This window comes from Sinocyclocheilus rhinocerous, unplaced genomic scaffold (assembly GCF_001515625.1).
Source record: "Sinocyclocheilus rhinocerous isolate Xijiao unplaced genomic scaffold, SAMN03320098_v1.1 scaffold552, whole genome shotgun sequence".
Classification (NCBI taxonomy): Eukaryota; Metazoa; Chordata; class Actinopteri; order Cypriniformes; family Cyprinidae; genus Sinocyclocheilus; species Sinocyclocheilus rhinocerous.
This window is the reverse complement of record NW_015625574.1, coordinates 943,682-966,100: the sequence shown is the minus strand read 5'-3', so window position 1 is coordinate 966,100 and position 22,419 is coordinate 943,682. Positions and strand designations below refer to the sequence as shown.

General features: G+C 39.1%; 3 protein-coding genes across 4 annotated transcripts in view; 1 reads left to right on the top strand and 2 right to left on the bottom strand.

Annotated features, from left to right (window-relative positions):
- LOC107751313 (glutamate--cysteine ligase catalytic subunit-like) overlaps positions 1-3,955 on the bottom strand; it is a 26,410-nt gene extending 22,455 nt beyond the window's left edge. Inside the window, exons 1-2 of the mRNA XM_016566992.1 lie at positions 3,501-3,955; positions 2,242-2,354 (exon numbers count right to left, since the gene is read on the bottom strand). Of these exons, the coding sequence (XP_016422478.1) occupies positions 2,242-2,354; positions 3,501-3,650 (263 nt within the window). The 5' untranslated portion in view covers positions 3,651-3,955. The remainder of the gene's footprint in view (positions 1-2,241; positions 2,355-3,500) is intronic.
- A 2,253-nt stretch (positions 3,956-6,208) lies between these two features.
- LOC107751403 (kelch-like protein 31) lies at positions 6,209-10,833 on the bottom strand. Its single transcript, XM_016567135.1, has 3 exons — positions 10,695-10,833; positions 8,078-9,280; positions 6,209-6,710 (listed from the first exon to the last, which is right to left on the bottom strand). The coding sequence occupies exons 2-3, from the start codon at positions 9,250-9,252 to the stop codon at positions 6,209-6,211; spliced, it is 1,677 nt and encodes a 558-aa protein (XP_016422621.1). The 5' UTR covers positions 9,253-9,280; positions 10,695-10,833.
- A 958-nt stretch (positions 10,834-11,791) lies between these two features.
- eloal (elongin A, like) lies at positions 11,792-22,251 on the top strand. 2 transcript variants are annotated; one of them, XM_016567265.1, is made up of 11 exons: positions 11,793-11,906; positions 14,170-14,226; positions 14,303-14,415; positions 14,545-15,205; positions 16,216-16,318; positions 16,575-16,736; positions 16,827-16,924; positions 17,304-17,484; positions 19,860-19,983; positions 21,504-21,607; positions 21,938-22,251. In XM_016567265.1, the coding sequence occupies exons 1-11, from the start codon at positions 11,835-11,837 to the stop codon at positions 21,997-21,999; spliced, it is 1,737 nt and encodes a 578-aa protein (XP_016422751.1). In that variant the 5' UTR covers positions 11,793-11,834; the 3' UTR covers positions 22,000-22,251. The 2 variants fall into 2 exon arrangements, with proteins under 2 accessions (XP_016422756.1, XP_016422751.1); XM_016567270.1 differs by lacking the exons at positions 21,504-21,607; positions 21,938-22,251 and adding an exon at positions 20,813-20,848 and having other exon boundaries at positions 11,792-11,906.
- Positions 22,252-22,419: the final 168 nt, after the last annotated feature.

Below are 22,419 nucleotides of genomic sequence, written 5' to 3'. Positions count from 1 at the left end.
TATTGAGTTAATTGAGTTATTGCATATCGCATTTTTTTTCAATATCGCACAGCCCTACTTCAAATCAAGCCTAGACTTGTTTGTTATCATGGGCTCTTCTAATACCGTGAATAATTAATATATTACAAGTTATTCAGAATTTTGATTTCAGATTTTTGATCATTTTAAGAATACTTTTCCCATCAACTGGTCAAAATGCACAACACCGCTGTATGCTGCGTGAAAGACGCGTGCGCACTCTGATGTAAACAAGCGCGGACGTGAAGCACATGGCGGAACATGTGAGAGACGCTCTGGATGAAAGCGCACTTTCACTCTCTGACAGCAGATGGCGCTAAACTGCAGAAATAATCATAATAATAATAATAATTAATTTAAATGCAGCTGTTACCCCGGAAACCCTGTAAACAAAGCAGCTGCACTACTTTCTGTTTCTGAATCCTGTTTAAATGATTTAAATAGCCATTCAGATTTGTGTATTTGCTATGATGTTCATCACAGTTAGACTTAATAGGCTATTTATTTTCAAACTTTTTTTACATTTTAATCTGGACTACAACATGCCCTAGATATTGTTTGAAAGTGTTTTGATTCTTTATTGTTCGGTCACACTTTACATTAGGGCTTCATTAGTTAACATTAGTTATGTCACTGATGTCAGATCACCGTAGTCACCTCTATTCAAGCAGCATGTGAACGATCACCTACTACTAGTTACAGTATGAAATTAGACTTGTGACGGTATTCGGTAATGCGATATATCACGGTAATGAATATGCACGATATTGTTATCGTGGGCACTTCTAAATACCGTGAATAATTATATATTACAAATTATTCCGAATTTTGAATGCATTTTAAGAATACTTTTCCCATCAACTGGTCAAAATGCACAACACCGCTGTATGCTGCGTGAAAGACGCGTGCGCACTCTGATGTAAACAAGCGTGGACGTGAAGCACATGGCGGAACATGTGAGAGACGCTCTGGATGAAAGCGCACTTTCACTCTCTGACAGCAGATGGCGCTAAACTGCAGAAATTATAATAATAATAATATAATAATTCATTTAAATGCAGCCTTTACCCCGGAAACCCTGTAAACAAAGCAGCTGCACTACTTTCTGTTTCTGAAAGGTGTTTAAATGATTTAAACAGCCATTCAGATTTGTGTATTTGCTATGATGTTCATCACAGCGCCAAATACTTAAATATTTAGACTTAATAGGCTATTTATTTTCAAACTTTTTTTTACATTTTAATCTGGACTACAACATGCCCTAGATATTGTTTGAAAGTGTTTTGATTCTTTATTGTTCGGTCACACTTTACATTAGGGCTTCATTAGTTAACATTAGTTAATTCATTAATTAACATAAACTGCCAATGAAAATTCTTCTGAACATTCATTAATCTTAGGTAATTACAATATTTAATAACACGTTGTTAAAATCTAAAGTTGCAACTGTGTTATTTAATGAGCTAACATGAACTAAGACTTGTATTTTTTAAACAGAGATTAATAACTTCTGTAGCAAATGTAGCTATTGCTCATTGTGAATGTTAATGCATTAACTAAGGTTAACTAATGAGGTCTTATTGTAAAGTGATACCTATTGGTCTTTATAGTTCTTTTGCACTTTAATCTGTGTAAAATTTTTTACTTTATACATTTTTCTGTATTGCTTTATTGCTAAATGTTCAGTTATTTTTGTTATAAGAAAAATGTTATACTGTATTATGACAGCACTTTTTAAAAAAACTAAATTTCAACATCGTGATAATACCGCATACCGTGATAAAAGCATTAGCAATTAATCGCAACATGAGAATTTGATACCGGCATATCCCTAATGCTGTCCAAACCAATTGCTTCAATTGACTCTTATGAATCCGTCGTTTAAAAATTACAAGAAGTACAGGTACAAAAGATACGATCGATCTTGTTGACGGGTTAGACGCATGCATAAAAGAGGGATTGGCTGACCGGCTGAGGTTAAAGTGGGTCACCCAGTTTTCAAATTAATCAACAATGGGTGCAATAAAGGCCAGAAGTTTTTTTTATTCTTTTTAAACACAGTTGCAGCTAAACCTGCTATTTTCAGTGACCCTGTAGCAAAACTCTGAATATGCTACCAAAATATGCATATTCTTATGGATAAATCTGACCTGGTTTTAAACCTTCTCAACCAAATTTTTTTTGTGTGACACACAATACATCCCACTTAGAAAGGTTACTCACTTGGGGTTGATCTTTTCACCCTTTTCCTGAAGGGTTTCCAAAACATCCTTCCCGTTCAGAACTAGGCGGACTTTTTCATTTTTGTCATCCATTTCCACCAACATGTACTCCACCTGCAAGATGTTTCAAACACTTTCTACAACACAGTCCGTCACGTTACTAACAAAGCCACAAGATATTACCCACAGGTAAAAAATAGTTTCTGTGAGCACGGTTTCTTGCACATTATGCGTGAGTGGATTTGAATTGCAAATGCATCGATGACAAAGCACAATATTATTTTTCTCCAAACATTCCTAACATACTCATTGTGGAAGTAAAACTGCAGTGAGACATTTCTAGACCGATGCCATTCCATTCTCTTGGCCTTTTAAATCCACCAACGCTGAATAAATGATTCACCTAAACCAACAACATTCCAGCAGGTTTGATCATAAATCCATTGACGACTTCCGGCCGAACAAAGGTAATGAAAGGAAAAGCCATTTGAAAAAGGAGGTTTAGGAATTGACAAGCCTGTTGATCCTACATGAACTGCAAGTTTGTACATGAAAACACTTTTAGGCGCCCTTGTTTGAAATGTTTAGTACACGGTTAAGAACAGTAAAAAAATTTTTTTTTAAAAAGAGCAAGAGCTCACTAAAAGATGACGACCCGCCCACCCATCCAATGGAAATGGGATTTTGTAATTGTCATAAAAGCGCACTGTGGGCAGATCTTTACATGCCTGGGCTGCATTATACTGTATATCAGTGGAAAGTTTGGACACACCCTCTCATACCTTATTACTGTGATTTTCCACATTTGAGAATAATAACCAACTCCTCAACAACACTGGGGGAAAAAAATGGTAGAACATGGAGTGAAATCAAATCAAAATATCTTAAATTTGAGCTTCAGCTGTGCAGTGTCTAGACTGCTTTCCCTTCACTATCGAAAGTTAACAGCCAGATCGAAACCGTGAAGTTTTAATTTGGTCAATAAAATCATGCATGCGCATGAATTGTATTTGCCTACAAAACTGAATAAGCATTAGCCTTCAGATCGCAAGGATTTTAAGAATCATGCATCCACAAGTGCCATTGCACAAAGCAGAAAACATGCATAACACAAAGCGAGCTGAACGGCGCACCTGCTCACAAGCAGCATCCACATTTGGTCCATTGCATCATTGCACGCTGCCTCTAAACACGCAACCACGTGTTTCTCCATCGCACGCAGTTATGCCGTGCATTTCTGCAGATGAGAGAGAGCCTCACCTCGTCTCCCCATTTCAGCACATCCTTCTGGCGCTCTTTGACCTTGTAGTAGATGTTGAGGAACTGCAGGATGCCGTGCTTTCTAACGTGGTCCGCATGTTTCTTGGTCTCTTCCCAGTTGAGCGGCGACCCTTGGGACAGTAAGCCCATAGCACAAACCTACGATCCCTCGCGTATTGTTATGGACTCGGACTCGGACTTCTGCGTCTCCTCCACCGCGCACCGCGATCTCCCTTCACTCGCAATACTCAACGACTATTTAACGCTCGCGAGCGCACACGCACGCACGCGAGGCCTTCTATGATTCGTTTTAAACGCGGATGTATTCACTTTTCTCGTCCTAGCGGTTCCGAGTCAAACACGGGCTACGGTCTCTCGCCACCACGACTGTAACGCAATAAAGCCGTGGCGAATTGCGAGCAGCTGATATTTGATCGCAGTGCGCGAGCTGTGTCAACCCCTTCCTCGCGCACGGACACTTTACGCGAACTGGGAGCACGTGACTGTGTCGGAGGCGGTGACGTCATGTAATGACTCCGCAGTCCTGTCCTGTTGTTGTGCTGGTGACGGCGTGACCAAGGTAACAGAGCTGCTGTGGAAGCCGATCGGTTTGAATGCGCTTTTGTAATCATGACAATGCAAAATATAGGCGGAATGGGTGTTTGTTATGAGGGCATAAGCGGTTATTTTTTATTAAACGTTTTTTTTTTCTTCTTATATGAAGGTCACATTCACATGTTGTCGTTGTTGATGCTTTTTTTTTAGCGAAGTTTGACAAAACACTGTATTCGTGTGAAAATACTATTTAATTACGTGTATTTTGGATATGCTATTTAGCAAGACATTTATGTTAGGGTTCGAAGCAACACCAAAAACAGCAAACAGAACGTTCCCTAATGGTTATTTTCATCTTTTAGCAGATGTTTTTGAGTGACCCATAAACTTTATATTGAAGATGTCAATAATGTGAATGGGATAAAGCAAATGGGGCTATTGCTATTAGGTCAGGAGTCACTTCTTTTATATTCACTTGTCATCGTCATAATTATTATGCATTTTGCATTGTCATACTGTCTGTTAGCTGCCACTCCAACGCCCATTATGTTTACTTAGTGAACTTGAAAGTCTAATGGTAAAGGGATAGTTCACCAAAAAATGAAAATTGTCACCATTTACTCACCCTTGAGTTGTTCCAAACCTGTATGGACTTCTTTCTTCTGCTGAACACAACAGAAGATATTCTGAAGATTATGGGTAACCAAACAGTTGATGGACGATGTACCCCATTGACTTCCATAGTATGGAGAAGAAGAAGAAAAAAACTATGGAAATCATTGGAGACCATCAACTGGTTGGTTACCTATATTCTTCAAAATACCTTCTTTTTTTGTTCAGAAGAAGAAAAACATTTACTTTATACTGGTTTGGAACAAGTGGAGGGCGAGTAAATGATGACAGAATTTTCATTATTAGGTGAACTATGCCTGAAGCTATTTCTGTGCCACTAGCTGCACTAAACTGAAATGCAAAAACAATGTATTTCATTGGTTGGACAAACAGGTATGAATGAAGGAAATCTCTCTCTCTCGCTCTCTCGCTCTCATTGTCATTGTTCAAAATAGGTTCCAAGAAAAATGTCAACAGCAACATTTCTTAAGAAGCTTTAATAAATATGCAGAGCTTTATTATTTGACAACATGTATTACAGTATGTACTGTATATTGTAAATACTATCCATTGATTTACCTTAAATAAGCAATACCTTATTAAAGTATTAAATGTGTCCAGTTGTCACTTTTTTTTCTATCATACAATGTTTTCTAACCAGAATATTACAAATCATGAACCATCAGGAAACAAAGCGGATTTTATACTTGTCCTCTTGACGGTTCAGGCCAAAACTTTTTTTTTTTCACAATTATTTATTCTCTCAGTTTACAAAATATGCCACCACTGTATATCCTTTTATGTCCTATTCAGTGTTCACATCATCACCCACGCCATCATAGTGTCTGTTTTTGTATTTTTCAAACAGGGTCATCATGACTGAAATGCTACAGGGCTGAGGATATGTGTCCTTCTCTCTGTGGCCTAATGGTTCCCTCTTGCCAGGAACCCTGCTTATAATTAACTTGCTTGATTTTCCAAGAGTCAGCAGCACTTTGTCGGTGTATTACATGATCAAATAAACTCCTACTCCTCATAGGTTGTAGGTGAAATGTTAAGACCTGGCTTTCTCAAGCAATCTATACAACCAATGCTCCATTGTTGATCAAAGGACAATGTCTAATATATCTGGACAGTTTGCAGTGTTGCAATCACCTCATTTTGCACATTAAGGGACTAATCAAATCATAACCGGAGAATTGGCCCCATTTGGAAAATAATTTCCCAATGAAAATTATAACTCTTGATTTTACAAATATGTGTTGTTTTTTATGCATTTCCTATTTCCCATAAACCTTATAAACAATAAATCTACCTCCAAGACAAATCTCTCTGAATTTTCCTGTTCCCACAAAACCTACGAACCATCTTCGAAATGCATCCATCTTTAGTTGTTTTCAAATCGCTTCAGTTTTAAACATAGTGGCTTATATAAATAATTGTTAATTTGTATGCATTATTATGTTGTGACTTGACATCCAACATGTCCGAGATTGCCACGAACTGACAATTAATCTTGGCATCTGTGAGTAAAAATTATATTATAAAGCGGGTCCTGTGAGCAAGGGGGCGACGTAGCTCCACTGGCCGGAGTGAGGGTTGTAACATTCAACTGGCAAGACGTCGACCCTCTCGCCACGGCCGCCCAATTGGCTGCCACCGAGAACATAGGCACGGTCTCCAACGCTCACTGAACAGTGCCATCCTCTCGGGGTGCTCAGGCTGTTCTTATCCTGCCAGCTATCGGTGGATGGGTCGTAAGAACATACAGAGCGAGAGTAGGCGTTGTTAATGTAACCACCGCTCACCAAGATCTTGCCATCAATAACTGTGCTAGCGTGGCAACATCTAGGGACTTCCATTGCTGCTTTCATTTGCCATTGGTTAGAGGATGGAACGTAGCACTCGACAGATGCCTGGCAGCCGTCAGAATTACGCCCCCCTACAGCAAACAGGAGACCGTTGAAGGTGTTGAGGCTGAAATGAGTGCGCTTTTGAATCATGTTTGCCAGGTGGATCCACGTGTTGAATCGGGGGTCATATCTAATGAGGGAAACACTCGTGAGTGATGCATCACTTCGAAAAAATACATGCCAATAGACTTTAGACACTTAAAGGGATAGTTCACCCAAAAAAATGAAAATTCTGTCATTAATTACTCACCCTCATGTCGTTCCAAACCCGGGTCCTTTCGTTCATCTTCGGAACACAAATTAAGATATTTTTGATGAAATCCGAGAGCTCTCTCACACTCCATAGAGAGCAACACAACTGCAATGTTCCCAGGTCCAGAAGGTAGTAAGGACATCACTAAAATAGTCCATGTGACATCAGTGGTTCAACCGCAGTTTTACGAAGGTATGAGAATACTTTTTGTGCGCAAAGAAAACAAAAATAACGACTTTATTCAACAATTCTTCTCCTCCAAATCACGCCTTCTGCCACTATCGAGAGTACCTCTGCACGTAAAAAAAAAAAAGAGGAAAGCACGGCATGCGTCATGGTACTCACAATAATGGCGGAAGGCATGATTTGGAGGGGAAGAATTGATGAATAAAGTCGTTATTTTTGTTTTCTTTGCACACAAAAAGTATTCTCGTAACTTCGTAAAATTGCGGTTGAACCACTGATGTCCTTACTACGTTTCTGGGTCTGGGAACATTTCAATTGCTTTGAGAGAGCTCTCAGATTTCATCAAAAATATCTTAAAGGGGTCATATGATGCTATTTCAAATTTTCCTTTGTCTTTGGAGTGTTACAAGCTGTTCATGCATATATAAGATTCGTAAAGTTGCAAAGACTAAAGTCTCAAACCCAAAGAAATATTCTTTGTAAAAGTTAAGACTCGTCCACGCCCTCCTAAAACGCCTCATTCAAACACGCTCCCACATATCTACGTCACTGTGTTGGACGATTTGCATAACACTGCCCAAATGTTTACCCAAAGAAAGAAGACGTAACTTTTATTCTTGCTGTAGTATTGTTGCCGCCGCCGCCATGTCATGGAGATGCTGTGTGTTTCCAAATATGGTGAGGGGCGTAACATTTTCGTCACATGCTTGAGGTATTCGGCCAATCACAACGCACTGGATAGCTGGCCAATCAGAGCACACCTCGCTTTTCAGAACGATGAGCTTTGTAAAAATCAACGAGTTTCAGAAAGGCGGGGCAGAGAGGAGCAACAATAATGTACGGTATGTGGAAAGTAATGTGTTTTTTAACCTTAAACCACGTAAACACATTGCATTACACCAAATACACAAAAGCATCGTCATATGACCCCTTTAATTTTAATGTTACGGAAATGAACAAAGGTCTTACAGGTTTGGAACCACATTAGGGTAAGTAATTAATGACAGAATTTTCATTTATGGGTGAACTATCCCTTTAAGTGATCTCTCATCTCTTACCTGATGAAATTGCTGACGGCATGTTTTGCTTGGTTCCTAGCATCATTCTGGTCTTCACCACCAGCCACGTAAAGGAAGCCGTCCAAAACAGCAACACACTGATTGAAGCTCTTCGCGGGCAACTCAGTCAGCTTGTTCCAGACACTGTCATCATCTCTGTAGAGAATGTCCTTGCTGAGAGATTTTTCGGTTAGGGCAGGCCGGCCTCCCACCGTGAGCAGCACTCGTTGGCCTCCACGGACCTTGGTTCTTCTGGATTGCAGGATGTTCTGCTGGAATGGCAGCAGGTGGTAATTCATGGCATCGACCAACAGACGGTGGCACTCAGAATCTTGCATCATCCTGGGAACGATCTGCACGTGACTAACAAGATCCTGGGGTGAGATGGTTCCAAAGCGGATGCTGGACAACAGATCAGGAGCATACTTCAGCCTCTTCTCATCGAAGTCTAACCACTTCATTGCGATCTGGAAAGCTGTGAGCTCAGAGGGCAACTGGAGCGAGTCGTCCGTGAGAAATTCGCTGATCTGCTCGTAGGTGAGCTTTAGGAACTGCTCCATTTCGGAGAACTCGATGAAGTTCTCCCGCATGAACTTCTGCGCAGCCTCTTTCGTCTCTTTCAGACTGTACGTGTCGGCGATGTTGACAACATACATGCAGTTCTCCACGCTGATCTCCCGCATCAAGAACTCGCTGCACATCTTCACCAGAGAATGGATCTGCAACAGCATGGCTGCTGATATCGTGCTACCAATGGTGTACAAAGACAGGGTCAGTTTTCCAGAATAGGTGTATGTGATGACTGTAGCCAGACCGACTGGGGACAAATCACTGAGCTCAATCTTCTTGAGGGCTGGATCCTTCCTGAGCATGTTTTGGATGTACTCACTGCAGGAAGCCATCACGACTTTGTGAACGTCAAAGAATTTGGACTTGGTTGCTACAGTCAGATCACAGAGGAAGCTGTCTTGCCTCATGTGGCCAAGACCCTCCAAGAGGTTGGGTGCATAGACGGAGTCAGTGACCTCCGTTGAGATACAACTAAAGCCGTTTCCACCTTCCAGGAGAGTGTTGAGCCCATTGATTTTGTTGGTGGGAATGTCCTCTACCAGAATTGTCATGTCATTGATGTCAGCTTTGTTCTTCTTAGCGGCCTTGTTCTTTTTGGGTGCCATGACTGTAGTGATGGGTCACAGCCAAGACCTAAAAAGAATTTTGACAAAATACGAACACATTATGAATCGAAGAACACATTTGAACACATGTGTACAGACAAATCTGAACAAATCTATTACTCTTGACCTGTTAGCATGCAGGAGGTGACCACTTTCTATGTTTACAGCATAATTTAACCAACTTATTACATTTTGACCAAATATACATCAATTGAAATATGCTAAACTTATACTTCAGCATTGGGCTATCTATTAGCAACCATAATCTTGTATAAAAAGGAAGTTAACAAATATTCAAGACTGGGTGTAGCCTACCAAAAGTCATAGCTCAAGAATCAATTTTTGAAAAAGCCATATTCATTGATTATATGAAAATGTATAGTTGGTTGCAATCCTGCTCTCAAACAATGTATGCAACATTTTAATATTGTGCAAGAGATCTTTCATTTTACAATGCTCTATGTATCATTAATTCAGCAATTTTGCATAATACTTTGTGTTTTCAACAAAAAAAAAAAACATCACATTCTCAGACTGAACCAGTCCTCTGAAGTCTGTAGTGACAGACTTTTCTCATATTTCAAAACCACGTGCAGTGTTGCTTAACTATTGGGGTCACTCTAACAAGAAGCAAAAAAACAACAACAACTCAAAAAGTCATCTCAGAAGTGTAAAGCTTTATACTAATGCTCTTTAAAATACCAAAATTAACTCTTAAGAGTTGTTATCGCAGCATATCACCTCGGCATTCCTCTCTTTGCATCTGTCACAAGTTATCACATCTATGGCCAAGAATAGAAAGGCAGTGTACCGTTGCCCTAAGGTTCCTTTTATAGACTCTAAGTCATTTAAACCCATCTGTCCTTTCAGTACTATAACTGATAACTGTATTTGTGAGGAAATGTTATTTTGTTAAATTAAAATAATACTACTCCTAGGGTCTATGAGTGTTGTATTTGTACCAAGTTCACACACACACACATGCACACACACACACATGCACACATGCACACACACACACACGCACGCACGCACGCACACACAAACACACACACACACGCACACACACACACATGCACACATGCACACACACACACACACGCACGCACGCACACACACACATGAATATGAAAAGAGGCTCCAATCAGAACAAACGTACAGCCTGATGAAACAGAAGAAACTTTTCCCACTAACAATAACTACATTAATCATATATAAATATATTTTTTTATTTCATGCTGTAAAACAAGCACCATTATTTTGGTGCTTTAAAAACAGAACCCAATACACTGACCTGAAGAACCTATACCAAGATTCATATAATTAACTCAAGAACCTCCTTGTGCCACAGTGGTAATTGATAAGATCGTTGTTTGTTAAACTAAGGTGCTGTAATGAACCACCGAAATCTGTTTGTATAAAGACAAGTATAACGCACTTACCGATGTCGAGATGAAGTAGGTGGAGGAGAAGGACAGACTTGCACCTCCAAGTTGGTGCGCAGGAGAGAGAGACGCTCCGTCCGAGGTCCGAATAGAGAGCCGCTTAACTCCTCCTCTCCTGCTCTCAGAGAAGAAGTGATTGCGCAAATAGTGCGGAGCGTTTGCAGCTCCGTTGTTTCACCGAGAGCTCATAAATAATTATTGGCGTGAAATGCGTTAGATGTAGTTTGATCATGTCAGGCGGTTTTTACGAGAAGGAAAAACATAAAAACACTTTAAGACAAAAAAAAAAAACAGGGTTAAGGCTTAAACAGGACGGAAACAGATAGCGCACAGATAGAGCGCAACTGAACGGAACTGAACTCAGGCGTCTCCACGCGCTTAAAAATAAACGTTTTGTTTTTTATTTTAATTAATTAATTTTTTCTCGTTAAGAACATTTTTAAAAATACGAGCGGTTTTTTTTTCAACTAGGCTATATAATCTTTGTTTTGTGCAGTGGAAGGGTTCCATGTACGTTAAATGTATATAAATGTATAAATTAATAGTTTTATTAATGGGAACGACCAATTATTAAAGTAGCTGCATATGTAAAGAAGTGCAGATTTATTTTTGAAGAACTGCAAGCACTGCGAAGTTTTCATGTTAGCTTTTAGGCTTATTTATTTATTTATGTATTATTATAAAAACTCAGATCATTTCAAGATTAAATTACGTTATATTTTCAACGGGGTAGCCATGACAGCTGACTCTACTGACGAGCATCCGGCGTTTATGTAGTCACACACACACACACACACACACACACACACACACACCAACCAAACAAACAAACAATTAAATTCAGTAGGATATGCGTTTGGTCTTTTTTAGTGTGCTGCAGGTTTTATTAAAGTTGTAACTAACTGCTTACATTCAGTAATCAGTTCAAAAGTGTGATTGCGTGCGTTTGTGGAGTGTTTTGGAGACATACGCCCCGCGGTGCGTCTTTATTTGTCCAATAGCTCGTGTGCAATGATTGTGAGGGGACTCTAGCCTTTCCAACCAGGTAAAATACCTTGTATCGTCTCCGCCCATATAAAGGTGACGAAAAAATATGGCGAGACTTGAATAAGCGTAAGGCGCATGTGAGGAGCTGACATGGCCGCAGCTGATGTGAAAAAGGTTTGGCAATTAAAACATCAGCTGAAAGAATCCTGTGAAGGACACACGGTAGGATGCTGTCTGTCGCTCTGCAACTGCCAACAAGAAGGTTTTGTATCGTTTTACACAAATAATGTAAACAGACGAAAAGATAAAGCCGCAAGGGCAAGACAACACAAGGATTAACGCAATAACATTAAACTTTTTAGTCAAATTTCTAGCATGCACCTTCTTAAAGTAAGACTTTTTGTGAATTCGGTCATCAAGACAAAACCTCTAATATTAGCATGTTTTAAATAATTTGGGTAGGAGGCAAACACAATTGGGATACATTAAAACAATAGTAAACTAAATAATAAACTGAAAGGTTGAACTGTGTAATCAGATTTATCTTGTATGTCACCTTTTCGTGTTTGCTGTTTCTTGATTTTTTTGGCCGTAATTGTTTAACTGTTTACATTTCACTGAAAAGCCATTAAATAACCTATAAGATCACCTATAAGTCTAAAACCTAAAGTTTGATTTAAATGTAAGGTATGGTATGTTAAATGAATGGTATGACGTTATTTATTTATAAGTGCACACATACATACTTCTTTGCACAGGAAAAAAAAATGATGGTGAACTGTGAATAGAAAATGTAGTATGTCAGCAGCTGTTGACATGAAGGTGGAGTTGATGGGGGAGTAGGCACTTGAGAGGGGGTCTTTCTAAAAATAACACTGCAGTTGTCTCTTATGTTGGCTGTCTGTCAATTTAGGCCATGAAGAGGCAATGTGGCAGTACTTGTTTTGTTTAAATGTAACATTCAACATGTTGGAGACATTGGCAGTGCCCTGTCAAAGTAGTATTTTGTTTGATGTGACTGCACATTGCAGAAGCCCCTCTACTGCACATCCGCAGTGCCTTGTATTTTACAACCAGTGGGTGGCTCTTATTTCGTTGCCCATTTATAGTACCTTAGCTGAGGTTTCCCTATACATAGAGCACGACCAGAGCGCTCGCTCAGCAAATTCACATTTTTAAACAGCCACGTGGAAATGGGCGGGTTTATAATTCTGTTCTGTATGTGATATCCACAACATATGGGTATTTTCAGTAACGTTAGATTGTATTAATTAGTTTGAAATGCAATCTACAGAAATTTGTATTTGATTCATATACATGCCTTTAACTTATTTTCTGGAGCGTGGTGGAATAACACTTAATTTCCCAGAGTGCTCTAAGTTTCCGAGTTTACAATCAATGTGAAGCAGGTTTGCAAGATCTTAAACAAAACTTCTAACAAGTAGTGTTCTTAGTTTGTTGAAACATCTGCAAACACACTAACATTAATTAATGTTTGGATGATTGCTTCGATTGTTCTGACTATTGAATTCAATAAAGTTCTCCTTTTAGTCAAGTCACCTTTATTTATATAGCGCTTTTAACAATACAGATTGTGTCAAAGCAACTGAACAGCATTAATTAGGAAAATAGTGTGTCAATAATGCAAAAATGACAATAGTAAACACTAATTTTTCAGTTAAAGGCAGTTCATCATTGAATTCAGTGATGTCTTCATTCAGCTCAGTTCAGTTTAAATAGTATATTTGCAATCAAGTCAACGATATCGCTGGAAATGAAGTGTCCCCAACTAAGCAAGCCAGAGGCGACAGCGGCAAGGAACCAAAACTCCATCGGTGGCAGAATGGAGAAAAAACCTTGGGAGAAACCAGGCTCAGTCGGGGGGCCAGTTCTCCTCTGACCAGACAAAACCAGCAGTTCAGTTCCAGGCTGCAGCAAAGTCAGATTGTGCAGAGGACTCATCTGGTTCCTGTGGTCTTGTCCCGGTGGCCCTCTGAGACTAGGTCTTTACTGGGGATCTGTATCTGGGGCTGTCTAGTTGTCCTGGTCTCTGCTGACTTTCAGGGCTGTAGAGGTCCTCTCTAGGTGCTGATCCACCATCTGGTCTGGATACGTACTGGATCCGGGTGACTGCAGTGACCATCTGATCTGGATACAGACTGGATCTGGTGGCAACGGTGACCTCGGAATAAGAGAGAAACAGACTAATATTAGCGTAGATGCCATTCTTCTAACGATGTAGCAAGTACATCGGGTGTTATGGGAAGTGTTCCCGGTTCCGGTTGACCTAATTAATGCAGCCTAAAAATCCTTTAACGGATTTGAATATTAGAAATTTTAGTGCTAGTTCAGTAGCTTGTTGGAGTTTAAATTCTCATTAATTGAAACCAAGGCAGTTTTTAAATTCAGTGTTTTTCCCAAAACCTGGTAATAAGTCAATTATTGCTTTGGCTTCGATTATTTAATTGAACCTGTTCTGTTTCAGCTGCTGAAAATCTTGAAGAAACTTGAAGTATTGGACATTACACTTGAAATTCTCGCTGTAAGAGCTTAATTTATTTTTGAAAAATATTGAAATATTTTCTCTCTCGCTTCCAATATTCATATTTCGTTTGTAGGAAACGGGAATTGGAAAAGTCGTCAACTCCTTTCGGAAGCACGATGAGGCAGGAAAGGTGGCAAAAATATTGGTTAATCGATGGAAAACGCTTGTTCCAAAAGACTCTATAAGGTATCATCTGGTCCTGGTACAAATCTGTAATGGGGGGGGGGGGAGTGTTTTTATTTGCATTTGAGATTTTATCTTTTTCATGTGACTTACTGTATTCCTGGTCTGCACTTTTTTTGTTCTTTCTTGCAGTTCGAGTGGGGGAAAGCCTGATGACTGCCTAACCCAAAATGAACAGCTTAATAAAGACGTTCAAGAAAGGAGTAAACATGAAAACAGCCAGCTTTCAGAGACTACCAATTCTAGGAAGAAGCCAAAAATGGAGAATTCCAGTACTGAAAAGAAAATGTCACAGAATGTTGACACTAAATGCAAAATCAAGCCCAGTAAATCCAAAATCTACTTTAATGGTGAAAAAAAGGGTGAGCCAAAAAAAGATTCAAGTGTAAATCAGGGCTCAGGACATGGCAAGGGTGAGCACACAAAACATGAAAGCAAAAAGACTGACAAGGTTTCTGGCGTAACAAAAAAACAGGAGAATACGAAACGTGAAAAATCTTTGAAAAGACCTGAAGCAAGGCAAAAGCAGAGAGAGAAGAGTGGAGATGCATGCAAGAAAGAAAAGATGGAGAAGGCCACGGACAAAGCAGTAGCAATGGCGACTGAGGATGGCTGTCAAACGCCTTCCATGTCCTTTGAGGCCTACCTGAGCTATGACCTTGAGCCTCCCAAACGCAAAAAATCCTTCGGTGTTGCTAAGAACCCCAAGAGACGTAAAACTGCCCACAAAGAGAACTCTGGTGTGTCTCTTGTGAAGACAAGCAAAGCAGTAACAGAAGACCCAATGAGAACGGTATACAAAAACACCTGCGTATGTTGCTTGTGGTTGTTTTTCTCCAATCCTTTCAAAAAAAAAAATTGGTTCTGCCACAATGATGTTCTTTAGTCCAGAAAATCTCACGCTCTGCTGTAGCTTTCAGATAGAGTCACATTGGATCAGTTTGCCAAACACAGAGTAACCAATGATGCTTAAAGGGTTAGTTCACCCAAAAATTAAAATTAGCCCATAAATTCCCCCCCCCCCTCAAGTCATCCTAGGGTTTATTGACTTTCTTCTTTCAGACGAATCCAGTCGGAGTTATATTAAAAATTGTCTTTGATCTTTCAAGCTGTTTCATGGCACTCAGCGAGTGTTGCAGTGCATCAGCCCAAAAGAAGTTAAATAAAAAGCGCCCATCCAAAAAAGCTCACACGGCTCCGGGGGGTGAACAAAGGCCTTCTGTAGCGAATCGATGCGTTTTTGTAAGAAAAATATCCATATTCAAAACGTAATAATCACTTTAATGTAGCTTGTGCTCACTGCTGTACACGGAAGCAGCTCCGGGCAGATAACGTATGGAGGTTGGCTTTGCGCATGCGCCGCTCAGAAGTGATGCGTGAGACACTTTTTTTTATGGATGGGCTCTTTTTATTTCACTTCTTTTGGACTGATGCATGCAACACCCGCTGAGTGCCATTAAACAGCTTGACAGATCTATAACTCCGACTGGATTCGTCTGAAAGAAGAAAGTCATATACACCTAGGATGACTTGAGGGCGAGTAATTTATGGGCTAATTTTCATTTTTGGGTGAACTAACCCTTTAATGTTATTGATATCAAACCTGACGCATGCAGCTAATGTTGCTATTTTTGATTTGAGATTTTGGAGCTCTATTCCCCAGTCGCTTTCCATTGATTTTCATCCTATAGAAAAGAAACCAAAAATCCACCTGTTGTGTTTCATTGAAGACAAAGTCATACAGGTTTAAAACGATGTGAAATTGCGGAAAATCATAACAGACATTTTATTTTTAAACTCCAGGTTCCTGAGCAGTCAGTGATGGACTTGCTAAACATTCCTTTGCCAACCAGTTTTCCTGAATGCGAGGATGTTTCTCAGTATCAGTACTTCAGTGAAAAGAAAGGTGGGTCAATGCTAGGGTTGCAAAAAGGTGGAAAATTTCCAGTAAATTTGGGAAACGTTCCAGAAATTTGGGAAACTTTCCAGGATTTTTGGGAATATTCCAGGGATTTTTGGGAAGTTTCCAGAAATTTTTCACACCTTTGCAACCCTAGTCAAAGCTTTGCATCTGCTGTTTTTTTTTTCCCTATGTTCTCAAATGCCAAAAGCTTGACATTGCTACAATAGAAATTATCTCAGATATTTATTTATTTTCCTAGTGGATATAAAGGTCATTGATGTCTGTGAAGAGGCCCCGGTCTTCATTGGACAAAGGCTGAAGAATAAGATGCAAGTGTACTCTGGGAGTAAGATGGCGTACCTGCCCACCATGATGACGCTGTACCAGCAATGCATTCGAACGCTGCAGAACAACATTGACGGTACGCGACTGGACATTGTGATTTTGTTCTCGATATTATAGTTGTGTGAGGTCAGGTGAGCTTGATATTTTTTTTTGGACCGTTTTGCAGCTCTCTATGAAATTGGAGGTGTGCCATTTGAGATTTTGGAGCCAGTACTAGAGCGCTGCACGCCTGAACAGCTGCTCCGGATTGAGGAGTGTAATCCAGTAAGAAGCTAACTGTTGTCTTTCATAGTGAGAATGCTGGAAACTGTGTGTGCCATATAGATATACATTGACTCAACCACACGACTTATTTTTTATTATTAACATTTTGAATAATAGTCATGAAAACTATGAAATAATGGCATTGAAGTGTGGGAATTGCCTAATGACCAAGTCAATTAAAGTTTTAAATTAAAGCAATAAGCCCCGTGAAGCCGCGGTTTACAGTGAATTTATAACCGCTAAGGGGCGTTGTTAGGCACGACGCGAAGTTCAAAAAGGTTATGAGAAATAATAAAAAAAAAAAAGTACTTTTTTTTTTCTTTTTTTTTTTCTTTTCTTTAAGTGACTTCCCAATATACGTTTTGTATTTCTGACACAGGTGTACATTGGGGTGACGGACCACCTGTGGGAGAGACACTGCCAGAAAGACTTCAGAAACGCCCAGCTGGAGGAGTATGAGTCCTGGAGAGAGATGTACCTCCGCATGTCCAAGGAGAGGGAGAGAAAACTAAAGCAAATCACAAAGAGCATCGTCTCTGCTCACTCCGGGAAGCCCAAAGGTAATTGGATTTGCACTGTGCTCTGCAGTTTCTCATTACTCCTTGTTTCTTCCTTGCACATGTTACGGGAATCGTTCACCCAAAAATTAAAAGTTGCTGAAAATGTACTTGTGTTCCTTCTAGAGAACAGATTTGGAGAAATGTAGCATTACATCACTGTCTCAGCAATGGATGCTCTGCAGTGAATGGGTGCCGTCAGAATGAGAGTCCAAACAGCTGATAAAAACATCACAATAATAATCCACAAGTGATCCACAGCTCTCCAGTCCGTCAGTTAATGTCTTATGAAGTGAAAAGATGCACGTTTGTAAAAAAAGACAAATCCATCATTAAAATTTTTAACTTTAAACCATTGCTTTTGGCCAAATTACCAGTCCATAATCCATAATTCTTCATCCAGTGAAAATGTCCATCCCATTTCACCCTCTGTTATGGATAGAGGACTCATATTTTAGCTGGAAGCAATGGTTTGAAGTTTAAAAACATGCAGCTTTTCACTTCACAAGATGTGATGGAGTACTTGTGGATTATTATGATGATGTTTTTATGAGCTGTTTGGACGCTGACGTTTCTGACGGCACCCATTCACTGCAGAGGATCCATTGATGATATAATGATAAATGCTACATTTTTCCAAATCTGTTCTGATGAAGATACAAATTCATCTACATCTTGGATGTCCTGAGGGACAGCCAATTTCCATTTTGGGGCGAACTGTTTCTTTAATGTCCCAAAGCAGCCCTGACCACTGATATCCTAATATGCATGGTATAAATGATATTAAAGTATCTACTGCTCTACAATAATGTCATGTTGCCCAGTGCTGGCTTATAGTACAGCTGATTTGGGTTCCAGCCTCAAAGTTGCTTCCTTCTACTGTAGATTGTCAGCTGATGTTTAATTCTACTGTCCAAGCTGGTACTTTAGACAGACGTTGACTGACTATTGGGAGATGATTTGTAAGTGTAATCTGTAAGCCTCATCTTTAAGTGTTTCTCCAGAGCGAGAGCAGTTGTTTGTTGGTGAGCTGAGCTTGAAGGCTCATAAATGCAGTTGGCTTCTGTGGTAATATGGTTCTGACCGTCTGTCTGCTCAGACGATGAATAGATTTAGAGCGCAACTCTGACTTTGGGGTTAATGGAAGTAGATGGATACGGTTGAATTCTAATGCCTTCAAACTTTCGTTTTCATCTTCTTTAAGGCTCTTTTTCGGCTCATTTGATTTCTCGGTTTAATCTTCTAAATGATTTTTTTTAGCATAGATGAGATCACAGCAGTTGTCTTGCAATTGATCTTGGCATTTTGACTAAATTCTGCTTATGTTCGCTATTAAAAGATGCATAATGTAATTTTTTACCAAATTTCGTAAAATGTCATTTTGGGCAAAATGTAAAAATTGGCTCCCTTTAAATTTCCTGGGTTGGATTTTTGGCACATTAAGTGACAGGAAGTGGAATGTACTGTACTCATGTTTTTTATTTTTCTTGTATATCTAATATGAACTTGCTGGCCAACTGAATGGAAAAAGTGCTCAGAAAGCGTCTCTTCGCTCTTACTGTAGATTATCGTAATGGATGACTTGCATTTATTTTTTTTTTAAAATGATGCGGTTAGTTTCTGGTTGTGTTCACAAACATGTTTTAGTTGCTTAGTTCCCAGAAGGAAGATTGTGAAATCTGGAACTAACTTTTAGAGAAAGAAAAAATATTTAGAATATAACTGTATACAGCATCATCTAGAGCACAGTAAAACATGAGCAATACCCAACTATCTATACTTATATTTATTATACATATGCTATTGTTTTAATCTTACATCTATACACATTCCCTTGCATGATTTGTATATAGCACATCTGTACATACAATATATTGTCTTTTTTTCTTTTCTATGGTTTATTGATTTGACATATTTATTTTTAATCACTTGTTTTTATTCTGTTATCTGTGTCTTGTCACTTGTCACCCTGTGTGTGCACTGGAAGCTTCTGTCACCAAGACAAATTGTGTGTGTGTGTGTGTAAGCACAATTGGCAATAAAGCTCCTTCTGATTCTGATTCTGATGATCTTTTCCGTTTCTCCTCACACAGAGGTGTGTAGCAGAAATTTCATCGCTACACCAAGATATAAAAAATGTTTCTGTTAGTACATATTACCCCAAATAATGTGTATGTAGCCCTATTTGGATTGTAGTTGTTTCTCATGCAGACGTAAGGACATTTCAACATTTACAAGGGCTAGTCTATGATTTTATTGCCATCCAAATCCAAAATGTCAGTGTGTTTTCTCCCACCACCTGCTTTAACTTTGCTTTGAAGGTCTGTTGACGCCTAATGTCACACTTAATGTTTTGTGCTTTTGTTTTTCTCTTTTAGGCAGGCAGGTGAAAATGGCGTTTATTCACTCAGCTGCTAAGCCACCTAGAAATGTGAGGATCCAACAGGAGCTTCACGGCACGGCCGGCCCCGTGACACTACCTCACCCAGCAGACAGAGCCAGGTCAGTTCAGACCAGATTAGGCTGGAAGGGCCACAACCAGCCCTTTTGGTGAAAGAGCCAGCTGTGTGTACTTGCATCATAGTTATAGAATGAATAAAACAACTGTGTAAATATCATCATGCAGTGTGAGGGGGAAAAAATCAGTAGAAGAATTCAAAAGGTACTGGTAATTTTCTTTCTGGACATTTGTTGTTATAGTAGTAGTTCAGCCAAAAAAAAGAAAATTTACTCGGGCCATTCAAGATGTAGATGAGTTTGTTTCCTCATCAGAACAGATTTGGAGAAATGTAGCATTTCATCACTATTTTTCACCAATGGATGCTCTGCAGTGAATGGGTGCCGTCAGAATGAGAGTCCAAACAGCTGATAAAAACATCACAATAATCCACAGCTCTCCAGTACATCAGTTAATGTCTTGTGAAGTGAAAAGATGCACGTTTGTAAGAAACAAACAAATCCATCAATAAGACTTTTAACTTTCAGCCATTCACATCTTGTGAAGCAAAAAGTGTATTTAACCAATGCTTCTGGTCCTCTATCCATATTTTGCTTTCTCCAGTGAAACGGTCATCTCATCTGAATCAGGAGAGAAATGTGCACAGCACAGATCAAGCACCGTTTGCAAGCAAAGTTCTAAAGAGTTCTAAATAAACAGGCAGATGGATTTTGATGTGAGAGGACAAAAAAGGATGGACTTTTTATTTATTTATTTTTTTTTTTTGGAAGAAATTTCTCAGTCTTTTTTTTGATGAAGAAACGAACTCATATTTTCTCACATTTTCAGAAAATTGTGATTTTTAAGTGAACACTTTTTTTTTTTTTTTTTTTGGTTTACGGAAACTTCCTTTTGACCCTAAAACACAACACGATGTGAGACGTAATTCATAAAACACCTGTGAAATATCAACATGGAAAATTCCTTCATTACATTTACATTTAGTCATTTAGCAGATGCTTTTATCCAAAGCCACTTACAAATGAGGAAAATGGAAGCTATCAAAATCAACAAGAGAGCAATGATACACAAGTGCTATAACAAGTCTCAGTTAGCTTAACGCAGTACACGTAGCAAGGTTTTTTTTTATTATTATTTAAGAAATAAAAAGAAAACCGATAGAATAGAGCAAGCTAGTGTTAGAGGCCTTTTTTGCTATTGTTAATTGTATAATAAATAAAAAGAAAACACATAGAATGCAAAAAGAATAGAGAAGCAAGTGTTTGTTTGTTTTTTTAAAAGAAAACAAGCAGTTAGTAAATGAATAGAGTGCAAGTCTAACAGGCAAGTTTTTTTTAAAGAATAGAATTAGAATAGAAAGTGCTAGAGTTAGAGGGTCAAATAAAGATGGAAGAGATGTGTTTTTAGCCGATTCTTGAAGATGGCTAAGGACTCAGCTGCTCGGATTGAGTTCATGTGAACATAATTCGTTTTTTAGAGAGTGGGAATTGAATTCCCTTCCATTAGTGTCATGCTAGTGACTGTGCAGATGAATATCATTCAAAGAAAATCTATCACTCCACAGTAGTGTGAAACCCAATGAGAATCGGGGAAGATCCGGCTTCAGTGAGCCTCCAAAGCCCTCCACTAACAACTCTGGCCAAGCCCAAGACCCCCGGAAGATTAAACGTGAGTTTTCACACGTTTTCAACTGTGCCTCTAAAGACCACACTTTATTTGGCAGGAGTCAATCCATATTCCAATAGTTATAATATGTGTAATTGTAATAGCAGCACAAAATTGGCATCTGGTAGTTTATCTGGTTTGCCGATTTGAGCGTGAGACCTGTATCACACATTACCAACAGTCAGAACGTGACACCAGCTCTCATTTACAGCTTTTATTTGAATGAACATTTTCATTTATTTGAAGTCATTTGATTACATGGTTGATACAGGAGCAAATGCTCTCATTGTTTTGCTGGTCTTAATGTGGTGTGTTTGTCTTGTATGTTCACAGGAGTGGCCCCCATGATGGCAAAGTCCCTAAAGGCCTTTAAAAAGCAGCTTAGTCGCAGATGAATGTAGCAGATAATACTGAAAGTATATCATTCCTCGCCCACCCTTATTGTCTAAACCGTTTGGAGTCTTTTTTTTTTTTTTTTCCCCCCAATGTAATTTGTAATTCCACAAGATGCTTACAGTATTGATGAAATATGATCAACTTCGTACTTATTTGTATGAACAATAATTGCACTTTGAAATCAAGCTGTCTCTTTGTATTATTTTTTTTTTTCCAATCATGACAGACACAGTTTGAATTCTGAAATTAAAACTATAAATAAGCACAAAATCGGTTGTCTGCTGTGGTACTTGCCTGCCATCAAACCCAAGCGTGTTTGTCTCCATCTAGTGGTAGTTCTCTCCTAGAACTGTCATTCATTCTTATATGGCGGATCATCTGTTTGGATAGTTGCAGACGGCAGGGAAAAAACAGTAGCC